We start from the raw sequence: 18,317 nt of genomic DNA on the forward strand, positions 1-18,317 counted from the left end.
CTTGGTCCTATCTTTAAGTCTCCAACTTGTACTCTTATATATGCTACATCCATATGGAGCAAAAATGAAGATTTGGCAACTGTTTAATTCTTGTCAGGTTAGATTATAAAAAAAAAATCCATCTAGTTTGACTATCCATTCTGCTGAAATAGACCAGATATATATCAAATTTCTATTTCATTTTGTGCTATATAAAATTTGTGCCATGATTACATGGAGAGCCTCTGAGATTCAATATAAAATAAGGATTATATAGTTATAAATAGATATGAAATATACATGGTACTCATTATATCATCAGTTTCTTGGCAATGAGAGTGATGGGCATAGCTTTAGCCTAAATTTGTTGCTATTCTTAGATTTATTTACTTAGCTATGTAATATTATGCCCTAAAACAAGCCTATTGGAATCACATACCCAGAATACCAAACTAGTACATATGAATTATAAATGCAAATATAAAACAAGCAATCTGACAGCAAGTAACAAGATTCCATACAAATCAGGAATTCTTTAAATAAATAATGTACTAAATTTATTGAAGGACTAGGGAATTGGATTAATTTTTGGTGACGAATTCCATCTTTGAAGACCCTGAAGAAGTATTTTGAGAATGGATCAACATTCTCTTTAGCCACAATCTCAACCATTGGCTAAAGGACTTTTCTACCTACAGACAGAAACACAGGGATGACTAGTGAGTCAGGAGGGTGGGGAAGGAACAGGATACAGACCGCATTCCACTTCTCCCTGCTTTTGACTCAATCAGATATCTTTTCCCAAAGGATGTGCTCCAACAGTGCAAAGGGAAGACCTTGGCACAGAGGTCAATTGCTCCTATTCCCACCCAAAGGTCACAAGACTGTGACTGGGCGAAGCTGTTCCAATTGATTTTCCAAAGCAATTCGTTCTTGATGAACTTCCTAAATCATTCAAAAAACAAACAAACAAACAAGCAAACAAGCAAAAGTTATTAAAAAGGATATTTCTAGCTAAGGGTTCATTCCTGCTCCTTCATTGAATATGAAAAACAAATTTTTCCAAGAATACATATGTACAGTTTATACATAATTCAGATATGTGGATTAGGAAGCAACAGAGTTGGTGCTGGCAGCTAGGTGTCAGAGTGTATAAAGAGCTGAATTTAGAGTTCTCTATGATCTATATATGGCATATGATCTATAATCATATTTGATTAAATTCCATGGAAAAAAGAACTGTGGCAAATCCAGTCTTTTGTATCTCCTCTGGCATCTAGCATAATGCACTGTACAAAGTAGGTACTTAATAAATATCACTTGAATTGAAATCAAGATTCAGTTGAATTCTTTACTACCACCACCCAAGGGTAAAAAGAAGGATAAATTTTTCTTTCAATTCCAAGCCCAGACATTAAATAGCTGGATGACCTGGAAAAAATCACTTAAGCAATATCTACTTCAGTTTCCTCATCTGTAAAATGAGGACATAATCTACAGCAACTTTCCGTGGTTATTGTCAGGATGATCACCTTGTATAGCACCTTAAAGTTATATACAATGTTAGCTCTTATAATTATTTACTCTCTTTCAAGCACTGTGCTAAATTCTGGGGATATAAAGATCAAAGAAAGAAAAATATTTCCTATCCTCAAGGAGTTTATATTCTATTGGAGGAGATTTTATATATACACACATACATACAAAAATAGATTTTAATAAGAGGGTATTGCTAATGAAAACTCCTTTGCATCTTCCTACGAGTTATGAAAGGGTATTGCTCAGATCTTATCTCATCCTCACTTTTAAATAGGAGTCTTAGTTGAACATAACTCTTTCCTCCCCTTGAGTCCTCATACAGCATTCTGTTTTCATGTCTTTTATGAATATATATACATACATGTAATTATATATGATAGAATATATATTACATCATGTAGTATGTATATATATGTACACATTAAAATATAGACATATATATTTTTAGATCATAATTGTTTGGGGACAATTCATGAAATTAACTAGGTAGCATAGTGGATAAATAACTAAATTTGGAATGGAGTAGACTTGATCTTGAATCCTGCCTCATTCACTCAGGTCATAATTTTTCTAAGCCTCAGTTTCCTCATCTGTAAACTGAGGGATTTGGATTCAATGCCCCCTAAGGTCCCTTTCAGCTCCAAGTCTATGATACTATATTCCCTACTAGACTAAGCTTCATAAGGGAAGGGACTATGGCTAATCCAATCTTTCATGTCTCCTCCAGATCTAACACAATACAGAGTAAGTATTTAATAAATGTTAATTGAATTGAAACCAAAATTCAGGTAAATTCTTTCCTGTACCACCCTAAGATAAAAAGAAGGATAAATTTTTCTTCCAAGAACAAGCCCTGTTCTGAATTTCTTTCTGCCCTCTTCGGCTTTTTCATAATTAGATATTTCTCCCACTCTGTCCAACCCCACAGGGAAGGTTCAGGTTCAGAATGGCATGACCACTGGCTGAGGGACTTTTCTACCTGCAGATAGAAATAGGGATAGCGAATGAGGCAGGAAGGTAGGGGAAGGACAGTATACAGATTGAATTTATACTGAGTAAAAGCCCTAAATATAGTTCATACTATTTAGGGACACAGATTTAATGACATTCCCAACTTTTTCCAGGTATGTACCATCATTCTCTTTAATCTGCAGATCCATTTGTTGGGTCTGGACCCTTGGATTAGAGTTCATCTTGAGCAGATCAATCAGAGATGGGAAAATAAAAGCCGAGTTTCCAAACAGGAAAGACTCATCCCTGAGAGTCCTGGAAGCAGACTGATTAGCAGTAGGTGGCATAAGAGCATGCACTTGAATTCAGAAAGACCCATGTCAAATCCTGCCTCATATGCCTATCAGCAAGTCACTTAACTTTTCTGCAAAATGGAGATAATAATAACCACCAGTTTTTTAGGATCATTGAATCAAATTAGATATGAAATATATATATATTATATAATGTATATCTTTATCTATATAAATATAATCTGTAGACATTAAAGTTTTTGATAAATAGTAGCTATTCTTATTATTTATTATTTTGTTAGTAATTGCAATTCTGTGATGCAGTGATAGAGCACTGGGCCTGAAGTGAGGAAGACCTGAATTCAGACACTTATTAATTATTTAACTTTGTCATTAACCTTTTTCTGCCTCAATTTCTTCATCTGTAAAATGGGGATATGATAGCATCTAACTCCCAGTGTTGTTATGAGGATCAAATGAGATAATTATTGTAAAGCACTTAGCACAATGCCTGGAATATTGGTCTTTAATGAATATTTGCTGCCTTCCCTCTTCATTTCTTTCCCCAGGAAATAAGAAGTATCCTTGTTTGACCTCACTAGTCTTATGTATATATGGATATAAAGATAATGTGAGGAAAGGATCACAGGATCCTAGATTTAGAAAGCACAGAGTCCAATCCCTCCCCCCCCTTTTTTCAGAACTGAGGAAACTTAAGCACAAACTTTCCCAAGGTTATACAACTAATACATGTCTGAGATAGCTTTTGAATGCAAGACATTCTGACTCTAAGTTCAATGCCCTATGTACAATACCACAATTTTTGGAGAGAGTTCAGAATTTCACTGTTTAGGGATTTAATAGGGACTTCTCCAAAAAGCCTTGTTTACAACCCACATGCCCAGTAGCTGGGGAATAGCTAGGAGACTTGGGTATTAAAGAATTCAAGTTACAGAGTATTATTAAAAATAACAAATGGAAGGATACAAAAACAAAGTTTACAAAGTTTCAGTATCAGGAAGGTTTATAAAGTTTGTAGTTTTGATTGTGCTTTTATTCATGTTACCATGAGGATGATAAGACATATTTCAGCATTTAGTGTTATTCTAAATTTTTTCATCAACAAAGTCAAGAAACAGGCCTCAATTGAAAAGTCCAGTTCAAACATTCTACAATGTTTGACTACAATGGCAAGCCAGAAATGCTGCTAAGGGCTGAAGTAAGCATTTTAGATAACCCTATGAGGAGATTATAGTCTAGTTGGGGAATAAGGCATGAATAAGAAATAGAAAAGATCTGCATTTTCAACCCGGGTTCAAATAAGTGTAGAACTCATATGTTAAAAAAAACAAAACAAAAAAAACTTAAGGCTTTTTTTTTTAAATTAGATTGTGAGTTCCTTGAGAGCAAGGATGGCTTTTCATTTTTGTTTATTTGATTCCTTTATTGCTCTAGCTTGCTGCTTTGTACAAAAAGAGTCATTTCATAAATGCTTGAGGAATTCAATCATTATTTCTATTTATTTTATGTTTGTTTATTATATAAATGTGTGTGTAAATATGTTAAACATATTTTATATTTATATATTATATAAATTATTGTATTAATAATTATTACTCTCTATATAATATAGTATATATTTGATACAGTATATATATTTATAATTAATGTATTTATAACATTATACCTATACAAGATATTTGATATCATATATGTAAATATGCATGTCTATGTGCAAATATATTAATCATATTATATATTTATATAATATATTTGAGGTATATATTCATCTTTAATATATTTGTAATATTATACCTATTCAATATGTTTAATATTATATATGTATAAATACATGTATGCATGTGTATATATATATATATACACACACATAGATATGTATGCATATGTGTATTATGTATATACAAAGAATTGGCTGAATTTGCTAATTTTTTTGCTTATTTTGTTGCTAATTCTGTTGTTATTAATACAAAACTTTTAACATTTCTCAATTAGTGTACTTTTAAATATTTTATTTCATGGTCCAGATCAGCAAATGTGTACACACACATGCATGCATGCATACAATGTACACACATGCATACACATTAACTGATTTGCTCACAATCATATAATTATAAGTGTTGGAGCTGGAATCAGGGTCCAGGTTCTCCAATTATTGGGCTCAACATTCTTTCCACTAGTGCTTAGTAGAGTGCCTGGCACACAGTAGGTACTTAATACTAGACCGGAATTAAATTCTGAAGGATGGCTAGAATTCAGAAAGGAAGAGAAAAAGGAGAAAAAGGACATTCATGAAAGTCAGAGAGTCACACTTAATCTGAAATAAAAGGAACCCTTGAGGTCATCTAGTTTAGGTCTGTGAAATAGACATGAATACACATGTATGTGTGTGGGTTCAGGGTTAAACTGGAGCCATTAAGGATTACAGTAAGAGTTAGAGTATATGAGAGATTATTTATTTAGACCCCTACTCTATTCTGATCAGTATTAATCAATTTGATAGAATCATACCAAAATTCTGTGTATAAGGCCCCAGAGCTGTGAGCTTGCAGATTTTTAAGTTCACTTGCTTATCTACAGGAACTTAACTAAAGGCCCTCTACCTTGTTTTTCCTTGTCATAGTGACCAAGGCTAGCATTTCAGAGATCACAACTGGAAAAGTTATGGAATGGAAAGTCTCCAAAAATATTTTTATATATCTGGACCAATTCCTTGTCCAATAAGAGAAGATGACCATCTTATGACCACTTAAGTCACCGACCGTGATAGCTAATACCAATTCTTCCTGTCCAATCAAAGTAGAATTCTGTCCATCTTTTGTACAGAAATTCTTTACATCACTTAAATAGTGACCCTGCTGACAATTTATTTTAACAACAGAATTATTCTGTATTTGGAAAGACTGGAATCTAGCCATATAAAAATAGGGCTCTGTAAGGAGGAGGCATCTAAGATCACAAAAAAGATCTGAGGTTCAATTCATTAGAAGGGACCATGGACCCTTTAATAAGGTGTCATTGAGTCAGAGTTCTGCCTCAGGGTCTTATAATATAGGCATGATAATTTTAATTTCCACAAATAAGAGAATTAGGGCTTGAGTTCATGCATGCATATATATGTGTGTGTGTGTACACATACTGTGCTGATTGTTTATGTGTGGATATGTATAGACACTATATAAACTTTACATATGCCCTAATATATACCTTTATACTCATAAAATACACAAGTATATAATACATATACATGTGTGCACATATATAGTATGTGTGTATATAAATATATAGCAATTTATGTATTGTATATTAACATACATAATATATTGTTCATATGTACACATACATATATATTGTATTATATTGTACATATATTACACATGTGTGCATATGCATACATTACATAAACTATCTTATATCACATATAGAATATCACACAAATACCCCTATACATATATAATATCCAAATATATAAGTATTTAATATAAATGTATATAGATATAGATGTATGTCTCCATAACATGTTTTTATCTTGTATATATATGCATATAAATTATATGCACAAATATAATATACAATGCTAGATAGTGTGTCTAGAACTCAGCAAGCATTCCTTGACTTCCTAGCATTTTTAAACAACCCAGATCCCAACAGCAGCATTTTATATTCTGCTATTCTTCCAACCCTTAGATATTAAATCTGAAGGATGTTAAACATTAGGACATTAAGTCTCAAGTCAGAAAGGTGTTCCTTAACTTCCTGTCCCAAATATTTGGTAATTAACTTTTGGAAGTCAAGTCATTATCAATAAGCATTAAATACTTCCTCTGTGTATAAGGTACATTCCCTCCCTCCCTCTTTTTCATCCAAAGAGTACAAGGGGGACAACCAGGAGCAAAGAAGTAGAGAATTGTTAAGATTCAAATTAGGCTTCATATCAGGAAACACTTTCTAACAATTAGAAATGTTCAAAAGTGGAATGAGTCAACTTAATAATTATTGGGTCTCCCTCATCCATAATATGTTGCTATGTTGTGGTAAGGATTTCCTTTTTCTGGTATGGGTTGGACTAGATAGCCACTGAATTCTATTTTTCAACTCTGATGTTCTTTGACATTGTGAGTCCAGAAGCAAAGCCGCCAGTCTCATCCATAAGAGCAGGATCAGCTCTGTGGGCATTGGTGAAACATAACTAGATGATCCAAGTCTAATGACCCAGTTTTTCAATGCATTTCCTCACCTTTAGCTGTTGTTGGAGCTCACTATTCAACCTGGCTAGCACTGCATTGGCCTCCTTGTTTTTCCGAATAGCCGTCTGGATTGCCTTCTTCTGCTTAGAAGATTGTCTGCCACGGAAGAGAAGTAGAAAATAATTTAATCAAAAAAGGATTTTGAGAGTTACTGACCCCCAAACCTTGAAGATTCAGGGTAGCTTCAATTAAGGAACCCCACTTTGTTAATCACTAAAAATAAAATAAAATAAATATATTTTGTGTAATTAAACAAATGACATTACTGGGCAAATGACAACAAAAAGCAATATCATTTCTTTTACATTTATAGACTATAAATATATTTGAGTTCCATATTTCATAATTTGAAGAATAGCTATGATTTGGGACTGTTCAAATACTTGGTCTTCCATGCATTCTAAGACATTTTAGTAAAAAAAAAAATGTATATAAAATCTTTCTGACAAATTATATTAACTGAAATACTCCTTGTGTATAAATATCAATGGCATTTAAAGAGCTACTCATCCCTTTGGGCAAATCTTAACAGAAGTATGCTCTATGAGGAAGCAATTATATAACATACAGAGCAGCCTGAATTATGTTGTTTTCTTACTTCATTACCAGAGCCAACAGCATAAAAATGGTATTGTATGCATGTGTGCCTGCATATCTGTGAGGCTTTAGGATTTAAGCAAAAGCATATCTAATAGCAACCAAAAATCAAATCAAATAAAAAAAAAAAAGCTTCCCCTGCCAGGAGCCACAATACTTGTTTCTTTCACCCCAACTTAGCTCATTCCTAAGCAGGAGAAACCTAACTGTCAAGGAGGGGAAAGTCACACAAGACACAAGGCTTTCTTATAGATGATCAACTAGAAATCCAATGTCATGCTTTTTGGACAGCAGGCCTTCCTCTGATTGCAGTCCTTTATAATAACTCAATTCATTTTGTGAAAAATGTTCTGATGCTTTGAGTCAATGTTTCCAAAGCATGTCCATTATGCTACTCACTGTATTTGGATGTCAAGGGAGATACAAGCCCAGGCCTCATGAGTTCAGAACTTGATGACATGAAGATTCAGTTTAGGAAAATGAAGTGTACCCTTAGAAAACATGCTGGTCAGAATTAGCTGCTATGTTATGTCCTACAGAGTCCAGAACAACCACCAAATGGGACTGTAGTGCCATGATTGATTGATTGTCAGAATACTGAATGTGAATGATAATATAAGACCCAGGTTTTAGGGCAGGGCTAGGGAACCTTTTTTCTGCCAAAGGCCATTTGGATATTTAAAACATCATTCTCATCATATAAAATTATCAATTTAAAAACTCAAGCAGTGGGAGGTTGCTGTCCTTAGCTTTCAGCTCATCATATTTATTCCTTTTTCTTTATTAGGAAGTTTTCAGCCAATCATCTTCCTTACACACAAATTCAGGGGTGAAAGAACTACAGCACAGCTGGATGCAAAGTCAGAGGATCTGAATTCAAATTACTGATCTGCCACTTACTATGTGACTTAAATCTTTCAGGATGTCAGTTCCCTCATCTGTAAAATGAAGGAGCTGGAAAAGATGGTCTCCAAGGATCCATCCCTTTAAGCTTTAAAATCTAAAAACTTTTGAAGAAAATAGAATGATTATAGTTAGAAATCTCTACCTCAAGGAGGTGCCACATTGCACAGAACACTAAGCCTGATAGGAACACCTGAGTTCAAAACATCCTCAGATTCTTAATTCGGTTTGCCTTAGTTTCCTCATGTGTAAAATAGGGACAATAATAGTACCTACCTCCCAGGGTTGTTGTGAGAATCAAATCAGATAATTGTAAAGCACTTAGCACACTGCCTGGCACAGAGTAAGTGATATAGAAATGTTATTTATTATTGTTGCTGCTGTTATTGTTGTTTATATTAGAACTAACCTGACTTAATTTCTTCCCAAGGACCCTAAGACAAATAAATGAATGATGGTCTGTTGAGTCACATGGAAAGCAGAGCCTCTCATATCCATGATGTGGCACCAACAGTCATGTTGTTTAACAACATCTCCTACCTTCAATGATATAAATACTTTGTTTTTATAAATATATCCTCAGTGGCCACAAAAATAATTTAAACATATAAAGCAGGTACGCCTAGTTATCTCTAAGCAAAACAATTTTTGTCCTTTTTGAGTTATCAGCAGCTCATTACTGGTGATGTTATCTGAGGTCTACTTACTGCTAAAAACCCAGAGTCCAATGCTCCCCATTGGACTAGACCCCATCAACTCCATTGTTCTTAATGGAATGGACAATGGTGACCTTTGGAGCTGAATCTGCCAGTTCTAATGCTATTTATTCAAAGATTTTATCATTTCTTAATTAATCTACTTTTGGCTAATTTTGTTCCATGGCCTAGTGTGGTGTTCTTTTTCCAAAACACAGCCAGGTGATAAAAGTTCAGATCTTTTATTGTGTCCTTCAATATAGCCTGGTTAGCCCAGAGGCCTATCTCTCCACTTGGTTCTAAAAGCTCCACCCGAATATCTCCAAATCCAAAGGTTTGTCCTTCTAACTCCAGCCAGCACCAAGGTAGAAGATACAATAAATCTCTCTTGCCTCAAAGATAGGGCTTGTGGACTTCCTCACAGAGTGCTCCTCTCCGATCCCTGGGAATGTTCCCAAATAACTCTTTTGAGTGGCTCACTGGAGCTGTATTTATGCTACTTCTCCGAGAGTGGGATTGTGGGATATCTCCCAGCATGCTCTCTGAAATCTCCCAAACATATTAACTACAATGAGTACTTAAATATTTCTTGCTTCTATGAGCTCTCTAAAGGTGTGAACACAAGCATTGTTTCTATCAGTTGTACTTAGTACCTTGTTTCAAGTTCTGGCTCAAAATATCTCCTTCTAAGATCAAATAAATCATATTAAACCATGCTAAATTAGATAATTATTGTCTCTATCAACTCTAATGGCTTAACACTTTGTAAAGATTCCAACACCCTAGGCTGGCCAGTATGTATGTATGCATGTGTTCTGAGAATGTCCCAATATGTAAATTAGTTTTGTTACCAAATCAGGTGGCTGTATAAGGCTTAGTGTACATAGAAACTCAGCCTCTGCAAGTAAGGCAAAAGGGAATACACAGTCACTGCTTTTGAAAGTGACTGACCACTGTTTTCTACAGTTGGCCTGAAAACCTGTACTAGTCTGATAATAATAGTTAACGTTTATGCACTGCTTATTATAGGTCAGGAACTATACTAAACATGTTATAATTTTTATATCATCTCATCCTCAAAACAATCTTGGGAGGTAGAAGCTTAATTCCAATTTTAGAAAAGAAGTAAAGGGACAGCCAACTAGTTATCTTCAGTGTTTGCTATTCTTGCTATTCTCACTACAGAATTATCACAAGGAGAAAAGATGGAAGAGTAAACTAGTAACCCTGAGTGAGGGTCACTCATGAGTGGATGCTGAGATTAGCAACTTGCTGTGCTCTCTTCTGGCATGGATGTCTACCCTGACCATTCTGACCAAGGCAAAGAGCAACAAAAATTGCCTGGGAGCCCTCCCTCAGCTCTGGACATTTCTGATGGGAAACAATACTGAATTTGTGTTCAGTGCCTATTTTAATCCTGATCACAGATATTTAACTCCATTCTCCCTATATTTTAAGCCTAGCTGCTTGTTAGAAAGCCACAGCAAATCTGGGCAGCATCCTAAAAAGCTGAGACTTCATCTCACCAATCAAGGTCTGTATAGTCAAGACTAAGGTTTCTCCAGTAGCAATGTATGGCAATGAATGCTGAAATATAAGGAAAGCTGAGCACCACAAAATTGATGATGCTTTCTAATTGTGGTGTTGGAGAAGACTTCTGAGAATCCCTTGGATAGCAAGGATATCAAATTAGTCAATACTTAATGAAATCAATTTGCACTATTCCCTGGAAGGTCAAATACTGAAGCTGAAGCTTAAATACATTAGCCATATATTGAGAAGACAGGACTCATTGATCTTGGGAAAGACAGAAAGCAAAAAGGAGAAAGGGATGGCAATGATAAGATGGGTAGATAGTGTTATGGAAATACAGTGAACATGAACTTTGACAGACTTTGAGAGATAAGGGATGATAGAAAGACCTGGCAAAATGTGATCATGAAGAATCAGACAAAAGTGAACAACTGAACAAAAAAATTGTTAGTTCAGATGCTAAATCTCAGACACTGTTGTACATAGTTGTGAGGTAGATACGTGCATAAAATACTGGAATTAGAATCAGGAAATCTTTAATTTAAATCCTGACTCTTAGTAGCTATAGGACCTTGGATATGTCACTTAACTGCTGTCTGCCTCAATTTCCTAATCTGTAAAATGGAGATAATAATACCTACTTCCCAGGGTTGTTGCAAGGATCAACTGAGATAATAATTATAAAGAGCACATAATATGTGCTATATAAATATTAGTTGTGATTATTGCTACTTATTAGCTATGTGATCCTAATCAATTCACTTAATCTGTTAATCTGTTTGCCTAAATTTCCTCATCTTATAAAATGCTATTATTATAGCAGTGTTGTAGTAAGAGTCAAATGACAACATATGAAAAGTACTTTGTAAATGTTAAAGCATTGTATAAATTGTAGTTAATCTGAAGCAAAAAATGCTTTGAGACAAAATGACACTCCAAATGAAGTGAATTCGACATTCATGAAACTATCTACGATAAATTATCCTAGTCAAAACAGAACATAATCTAGGCAAGTGGTGAAGAATGCTAATTTCTTTTATTTTTCCCACATGGCATACTGATATCTTGGGTTTAAGTATTATCCTTAATATGTACTAGTTGAGTGATCCTGGGCAATAAGTTGTTCAGCTTCTCAATGCCTTCCCCCACTCTCTCTAATTCTATTGGTAATTGCAGAGAAAATAGTGATCTATATTGATAAAAGGAATTTTCTCATTGGGAGCTCCCTACACTCATTAAATTATAAGCCTAGATCAAAAAGTATTAGTGGTTAACCCACTTAATCTGGTGGGTTAAGGGGAGAAAAAAGGAAAAGAGAAAGAAAGGAGTAGCATTCAAAGTTTCTATAGCTACCATTTTTTTTTTTTTACTGATTTATTCTATTTACTTTTGGATTGATGCATGTGGCTTCACAGTTGGCACAGTTGGCACAGAAGATGTCCCACTCACAGAAGAAGGCTCTTGGTTTTCCATTACTTGATTTTCAGGTCGGAATTTTCGACGAATGGGCTTTGATGGTGGCTGTGTATGTGGCAGGTCCTGAGGAGAACAAATACAATGACTATACCCATACCAATACCCCTCAATTTCCATTCATGTCTACATATACAGAACCCTTCACATTCTCATAACAGATTGGCAATGTCATTTAGAAAGAATGATCAATGAGAATTTGGCTCCAGACCATATCATAGTGGATAGAAGTTATGAACTTATAATAAACTTTACTATATGTATTTTTCACTTTACATCTGTATATCCTTCATTGTTCTACCTCAATTATCACATGAAGGTATACTTAAGAACCACAGTGCTATCTAGAAATGGATATGTGGAACATTTTGAGGAAATCTGGAATCCTCCAGGGTAACTTAAATCCCCCCAACTCAGCACTAGAATGAGCAGATAAGGAAAAGATAAAAAGAGTAACTTAAAGAGCACCTCAAAAGTGAATCAATAACCTAAAAGGACAGAATATAGACTACTATATTGTTGAACAGGGACAGGGAAATAAACAGAAAGGAAATATTCAAAGGGCACGTTAGAAGCAGAGGTTTTCAGATAATGTACTTTTTTCAGAACTGCACCATTCTGGCTCCAAGAAAATAACCTCTGAATTTTCTCAAACCTATTTACCATGCCATCCTTTAAACCTGGGAATGGAAGGATCTTTGGCAAGACAGCTAGTAGTCACTGTATAGCAGAGGCTTATGCTCATTACTGAAATCCAAACCTTTCCAAACAGGAATGTGATAGCGTTTCAGTGTGCTGACAGAAACAAGAAGATACAAGGAGTATTTTATGACAACATTAAGCATTCCAACATTACCTTTTTCACAGGACTTCCACTTTCTTCAGTCTGAGATGGAGTTCTGGTCAATTGAGGATGTAATTCAATCTCTGATACTTGTTCTGTCTACAATAATATATCAGATGTTATAACATGCATATAAAAGCATGAAGGATCAAAATATTCTCAAACTCAAACCAAAATGTTCACAAAGGGGAAAAAATGAACTTATACTCTTACAAATTCTCAAAAATGGAATGCTGGAAAAGAGTTTTGAAATTATATATGAGATGGAAAAGAGTTTTGAAATTACACACAAACATACAGAGAGAGAAAGAGAGAGATGGGGGGAAGAGAAGGAGGGAGACAGAATGGGGTAAGTGAGGAAGAGATGGAGAGAGGGAAAAAGAGAGAGAGATACAGAAAAAGAAAGACACACACAGAGAGAGAAAGAAATGAAAGAGAAAGAAAAAAAGAGAGTTACAGGATATTAAGGGATCCCCTGAATTTGTCTTTTTGAGTTGTCATATTTTCCAGAAACATTGGAGGCCCTGAATGTATCAAAGATAAGAAAAAAAAAAGCCCCCCTGAGCTGACATATTGTGTTCCTTTGCATCCCAAGCTGGACTCCCTGCATATCCTTGGGAATCAAGATAGGCACCAGTCAGTCTGCTGTAGGCTAAGAAATTGCTTGTGAAGCTGAGACCCTTGTAGATAAGTAGACAAGTGGGCTATCCTATCTTCACAGTCTAGAAGTTCCCGAGGGAAAATAATATGATTTTTGCCTTCACCTTGCTCCTCCCCTTTCCCCTTTCCATGCCATTCCCCTTTACGTAGAGATTTGTGGTGTCTTTTTCTTTTGTCTTGCTATGATAAAAATGCAAACTTTTATACAGATTGTGAACTCTTTGGGTTCCACATTCAAGTTCTTTCTCTTGTAATAAACTAAATAGTTTTCACATAAGTTTCATGAAGCTGTGATTGCCTATAGATGATATATATATACATATATATACACAGATAGAGATATATAATAAATCATATATAATAACTATATGTGTTATATAGATAGACAGATATGGATATATAATAAGTGAAAAACTGATATGTGATAAAGAAACTTCCTAAAAGTCACACCGTGAAGAAAATCATAGGTGAAGGAAAGACCCCCTCTCTTTCATGGACCCCTTGATCAACTTTTTTTTTTCCTTTTATTTTTGTTCTGGAACTGGGATTTCTTTGATCCAGAGAATTTTTAGAGTGGAAACTGTCACTAATGAAAGCAGTTACCTATTGTATGGCTTAAAGACCTATCAAGTTGCCTGGGACATTAAAAGTTATTAAATGACTTGTTCAGAGTTATGTAGTCAGTATATGTCAAAGACATATCTGATCTTTCTATTATAACGCTAAACAACAAAAACTCCCAAAAAATGGAGAATAAGGAAGCACTATCATAAAATTACAAATCCTAAAATATTACACCTACATCAACTATCAAGAGGTTTGCCTTCAATCTCAGAGATACTTACTTTCCTGTTTACAATTCTGATTCCCTTAAATTACACAGATGAATGAACCAAAAAAATCTAGACATAACAAGGATCATAGAAGATTGAGAATTTTTTTTTTTTTAAAAAGCATTCTTGAAAAATTTTTAAGGAAAAAATGCAGCTAACTGCTCTGTACAGAAGCAACTTTGCAGGATATTTATCTATCCATTTTTCTTATGTATTCTAAATATTCAAGCTTAGTAAATAATGTACCAGTGAATCCACACTGACCAAAGAGGTCATAGAGAACTTAGCATGCTCCTCACTGGCCTCTCTATGATCTAGACTATTTGGTTTGCAGACCGGGACCCTCCAGAGGAAAAGTAGTACTTGCTTTCTGTGTCTATAAAAGTATGTTTCCCACAAAAGCTCTGAAATGTCACTCTGGGTAGAGAGATTAATGGAAGCTTTTTATTTCACTTAGCACTCACTAAAGGCACATCTACTGTTTACCTCTTCTAACATGGCACAAATACACTTAAGACACTGACAATTTATGTCTAGCTAATCCATCTTTACATTTAGGAAGACCCAAAATCTAGACCTATTCCTCTTTATTACTCTTTCTCCTCTTCCTTTGCTTTCTCCCTTTCTCTGTCTCTCTGTCTCTCTATCTCTGTCTCTCTCTGTCTGTCTCTCTCTCTCTTGCTCTTATACACACACACACACACACACACACACACACACACACACAAATCCATGTGACCCTGGACAAGTCACTTAATCGATCATGTCCCAAATGGCATAACACATGGATCTTCAGATTGGAGTCAGGAAGACTTCAGTTTGAATCTTGCTTTACACAATTACTAACTGTGTGATCCTGAGAAACTCACTAAGCTCAATTTTCTCATTTGTATAATGGAGATAATAATAGCCCCTACCTCCCAGAGTTGTAAAAATAATATAGGACAGCACTTTGCAAATCTTAAAATAAAATATAAATATTCCTACTATAATCATCACCATCGTGATTTATAACAAATGCTTTGCAGAGCTATACTGATAAGAATTGCCTCACTAGGAATTTACTATACCAACAAAATCACAGTTCTTGTAAAAAAAAAATGATAATCTTGAAAACCTCTAGTTAGGATAAGGCTATCATCTCTAGGAGAAACATTCTGCTTTTAGTTTTTCTTACTGCCTTTTACTTAAGATGAATAGGTCACATAGAGTCTGGAAAATCACACTTAAAAGCTATATGTTTGTGTTAACCAGGTAATTTTCCCATTTTACCTGACAAAGATCTTTTTCTTCTGCAATCTGTTCTTTGGTCTGTAAATCATTATCTTTCCTTATTTGTTCTCTGAAATTCCACCATACGCATCCTATTTGTGTAAGCAAAACCTGTATAAGTTAATGAAACTGATGTGATCATCAATTTGCCAATTTTTGTTCAGTGATGACTTCCCTCTGACTGTGATAAACAGCAGTTTTCTTCTATCTCTAAATTGTTGACTGTGATTGACAGAAGTATCATCACATCTTTGGAAAATGTTTGCCATACGTCCTTTAATAGTTATTAACAGTATAAACCCCACAGTAAACCTTTTGGGAAGAAGGTAACCTACTAACAAGAAATATCTTTGAAAAATGCCTTAGACTTCTGGCCTTTTTATTCACACATATAGGAAAAAGTTATGTTAAGCACTATGAGATAGAACAAAGGCAGGAAGCTAGGTTCAGGACCTAATCCTCATATGTATTAGTTGTATCACAATTAGCAGTTTTTAAACCACTTTGCGCACAAAGAAACTTTCTAAGATTAGCCGAAAAGCATAAAGAGCAGAAGAGTTGAAAATCTCCATTGATGGGGAAATTTTCACAACAGAAGTTCCCTTCATTAATGAAATTCACAAGTCCCAATAAAAACTACGCCTTCCCCAAAACACACACACACATGCACACATACATGTACACACACACACAAACACATGTGCATGTGTGCACATGAGGAAATAATAGAAAAACAATGTTATGATGGACAAGATTACCCTATCCTAAAAGATTTCTTGTCTGTATTAAAGTTAAATGTCTGAATGTATATGCAACAACCAAATATTAGAATTATTATTAATGTTTTAATTAAATAATATCTTCCTACCAGCTTTATTTATGATAAAATGTGCCTATCAGTTTGTGGCATGATAAAACAAAACAAAACAAAAAAGCCTAGTATGGCTAAAGGCAAGCTTTCTTGAAAAAAATAAAAACAACTAAACACATTATAAAATGATACACTTTCCCTTCCCTCTTCCGTGTTTTGAATGAATTTTCTTTCAAACACTAGAACAAAACCTCTGGATCAATTAGTAGTCCTTAATACTAGCAAGAATATGCAGCACTGGCTATTATGGAGAAGCACAAGTTAAGAACAACAGAATTTAATTAGTTCTTAGAGATGGCAGAACTACAAACTCTCTGCTGAGTAAGCTTCTTTGACAGTCACTTCTCTTAATCAGCATCAGTGGAGGGATAGCTCTAACCAATTTTGAATACTGTATTTTTAGTATCCACTGAAAAGGATGAACTGAAACATTAGCAACTGAGTGATGGGAACAATGCAATAGAGAGGGATTTGAAACTGGAAGATCTGGGTTTAAGATGTCATCCATGCCCACAATTTACCCTATTTTTATCCTGTTCATACATAGTCATGTACATTGTTGTCTTTTCGCTTTAGACTGTGAATTGAGAACTGTTAGCTTTTTGTCTTTCTTTGAATTCCTAGGACTTAGCTTCGAATAGTGCTTATCACATAGTAGGCATTTAATAAATGCTAATTGATTGCTTGATAAGGGAGAAATTACTTCTAGAGGAAGCTTATAGGATTATTTTTCCATTTTGATTTTACTTAATTTTTTTAACCAATGAAAATTCATCTTCTCTCCTTTTTATTTCCCCCCAACTTTGAGAAAGAAAAACAAAACTCCCTTTACACATAATTAAGTAAATTCTTACATTGACCCTGTTCAAAAAATAAAGAAAGAAAGAAAATGTGTCAGTCTACACTCTGAGTCTATCACCTCTCTGTCAAGAATTAGGCATTATGCTACATCCTGAGTGCTCTGGAATTGGGATGAACATTATGTTAATCAGAGTTCTTAGATCTCCCAAAGTTATGTGCCATTGAAATACTGCTATTATATAAATTACTCTGGTTCTTCTCGCTTCACTCTGCATCAGTTCATACATGTCTTCCCAAATTTCTCTGTATCTGTCCCCTTCATCATTTCTTAAAACATAGCATTTTCTCACATTCTTATGCCAAAACTAGTTCAGTCATTTTCCAACTAATGGACACTTACTCAATTTCCAACTCTTTTCCACCAAAAAAAAAAAAAAAAAAAAAAAAAAGCCATCATAAATATTTGTATATGTCTGGGATTTTTTCCTTTTTCTCTGATCTCTTTGGTATTTCTGGGTCAAAGGGTAATTTTGGATATAGTTCTAAATTATTTTCCAGAATGACAATAGACTTTTTCATAATTTCATCAATAGTGCATCAATTATGTCTCATTTCCCACAGCTTTCTAGCATTTGTCATTTTTCATTTTTGTCACCTTTGCCAGTCTGATGAGCAGAAGTTTATGGCTTTCACCATCACCAGTTTAGATCTAGAAACCACCTCAACATCTATCTGGTCCAGCTCCTTGTTTTATAACTGATGAAGCTGAAGCACAAAGAGATGAGGTAATTTCCCTGAGATCATG

The 18,317-nt window shown here is 34.6% G+C and overlaps 1 protein-coding gene across 12 annotated transcripts in view; it reads right to left on the reverse strand.

Moving 5' to 3' along the window:
- Positions 1-510: 510 nt before the first annotated feature.
- Positions 511-18,317, reverse strand: part of REPS2 (RALBP1 associated Eps domain containing 2) — a 258,619-nt gene continuing 240,812 nt past the window's right edge. For 7 of the 12 annotated variants that reach the window (XM_031958943.1, XM_031958944.1, XM_031958938.1 and 4 more), the window contains 5 exons: positions 15,841-15,951; positions 13,088-13,174; positions 12,146-12,297; positions 7,021-7,126; positions 511-924 (listed from right to left, as the gene is read on the reverse strand). In XM_031958943.1, coding sequence (XP_031814803.1) covers positions 856-924; positions 7,021-7,126; positions 12,146-12,297; positions 13,088-13,174; positions 15,841-15,951 — 525 coding nt within the window. In that variant the 3' untranslated portion in view covers positions 511-855. The remainder of the gene's footprint in view (positions 925-7,020; positions 7,127-12,145; positions 12,298-13,087; positions 13,175-15,840; positions 15,952-18,317) is intronic. The other 5 variants (XM_012546057.3, XM_023500318.2, XM_023500317.2 and 2 more) reach the window with 1 other exon arrangement.

Source organism: Sarcophilus harrisii, chromosome 3 (assembly GCF_902635505.1).
Source record: "Sarcophilus harrisii chromosome 3, mSarHar1.11, whole genome shotgun sequence".
Taxonomy (NCBI): Eukaryota; Metazoa; Chordata; class Mammalia; order Dasyuromorphia; family Dasyuridae; genus Sarcophilus; species Sarcophilus harrisii.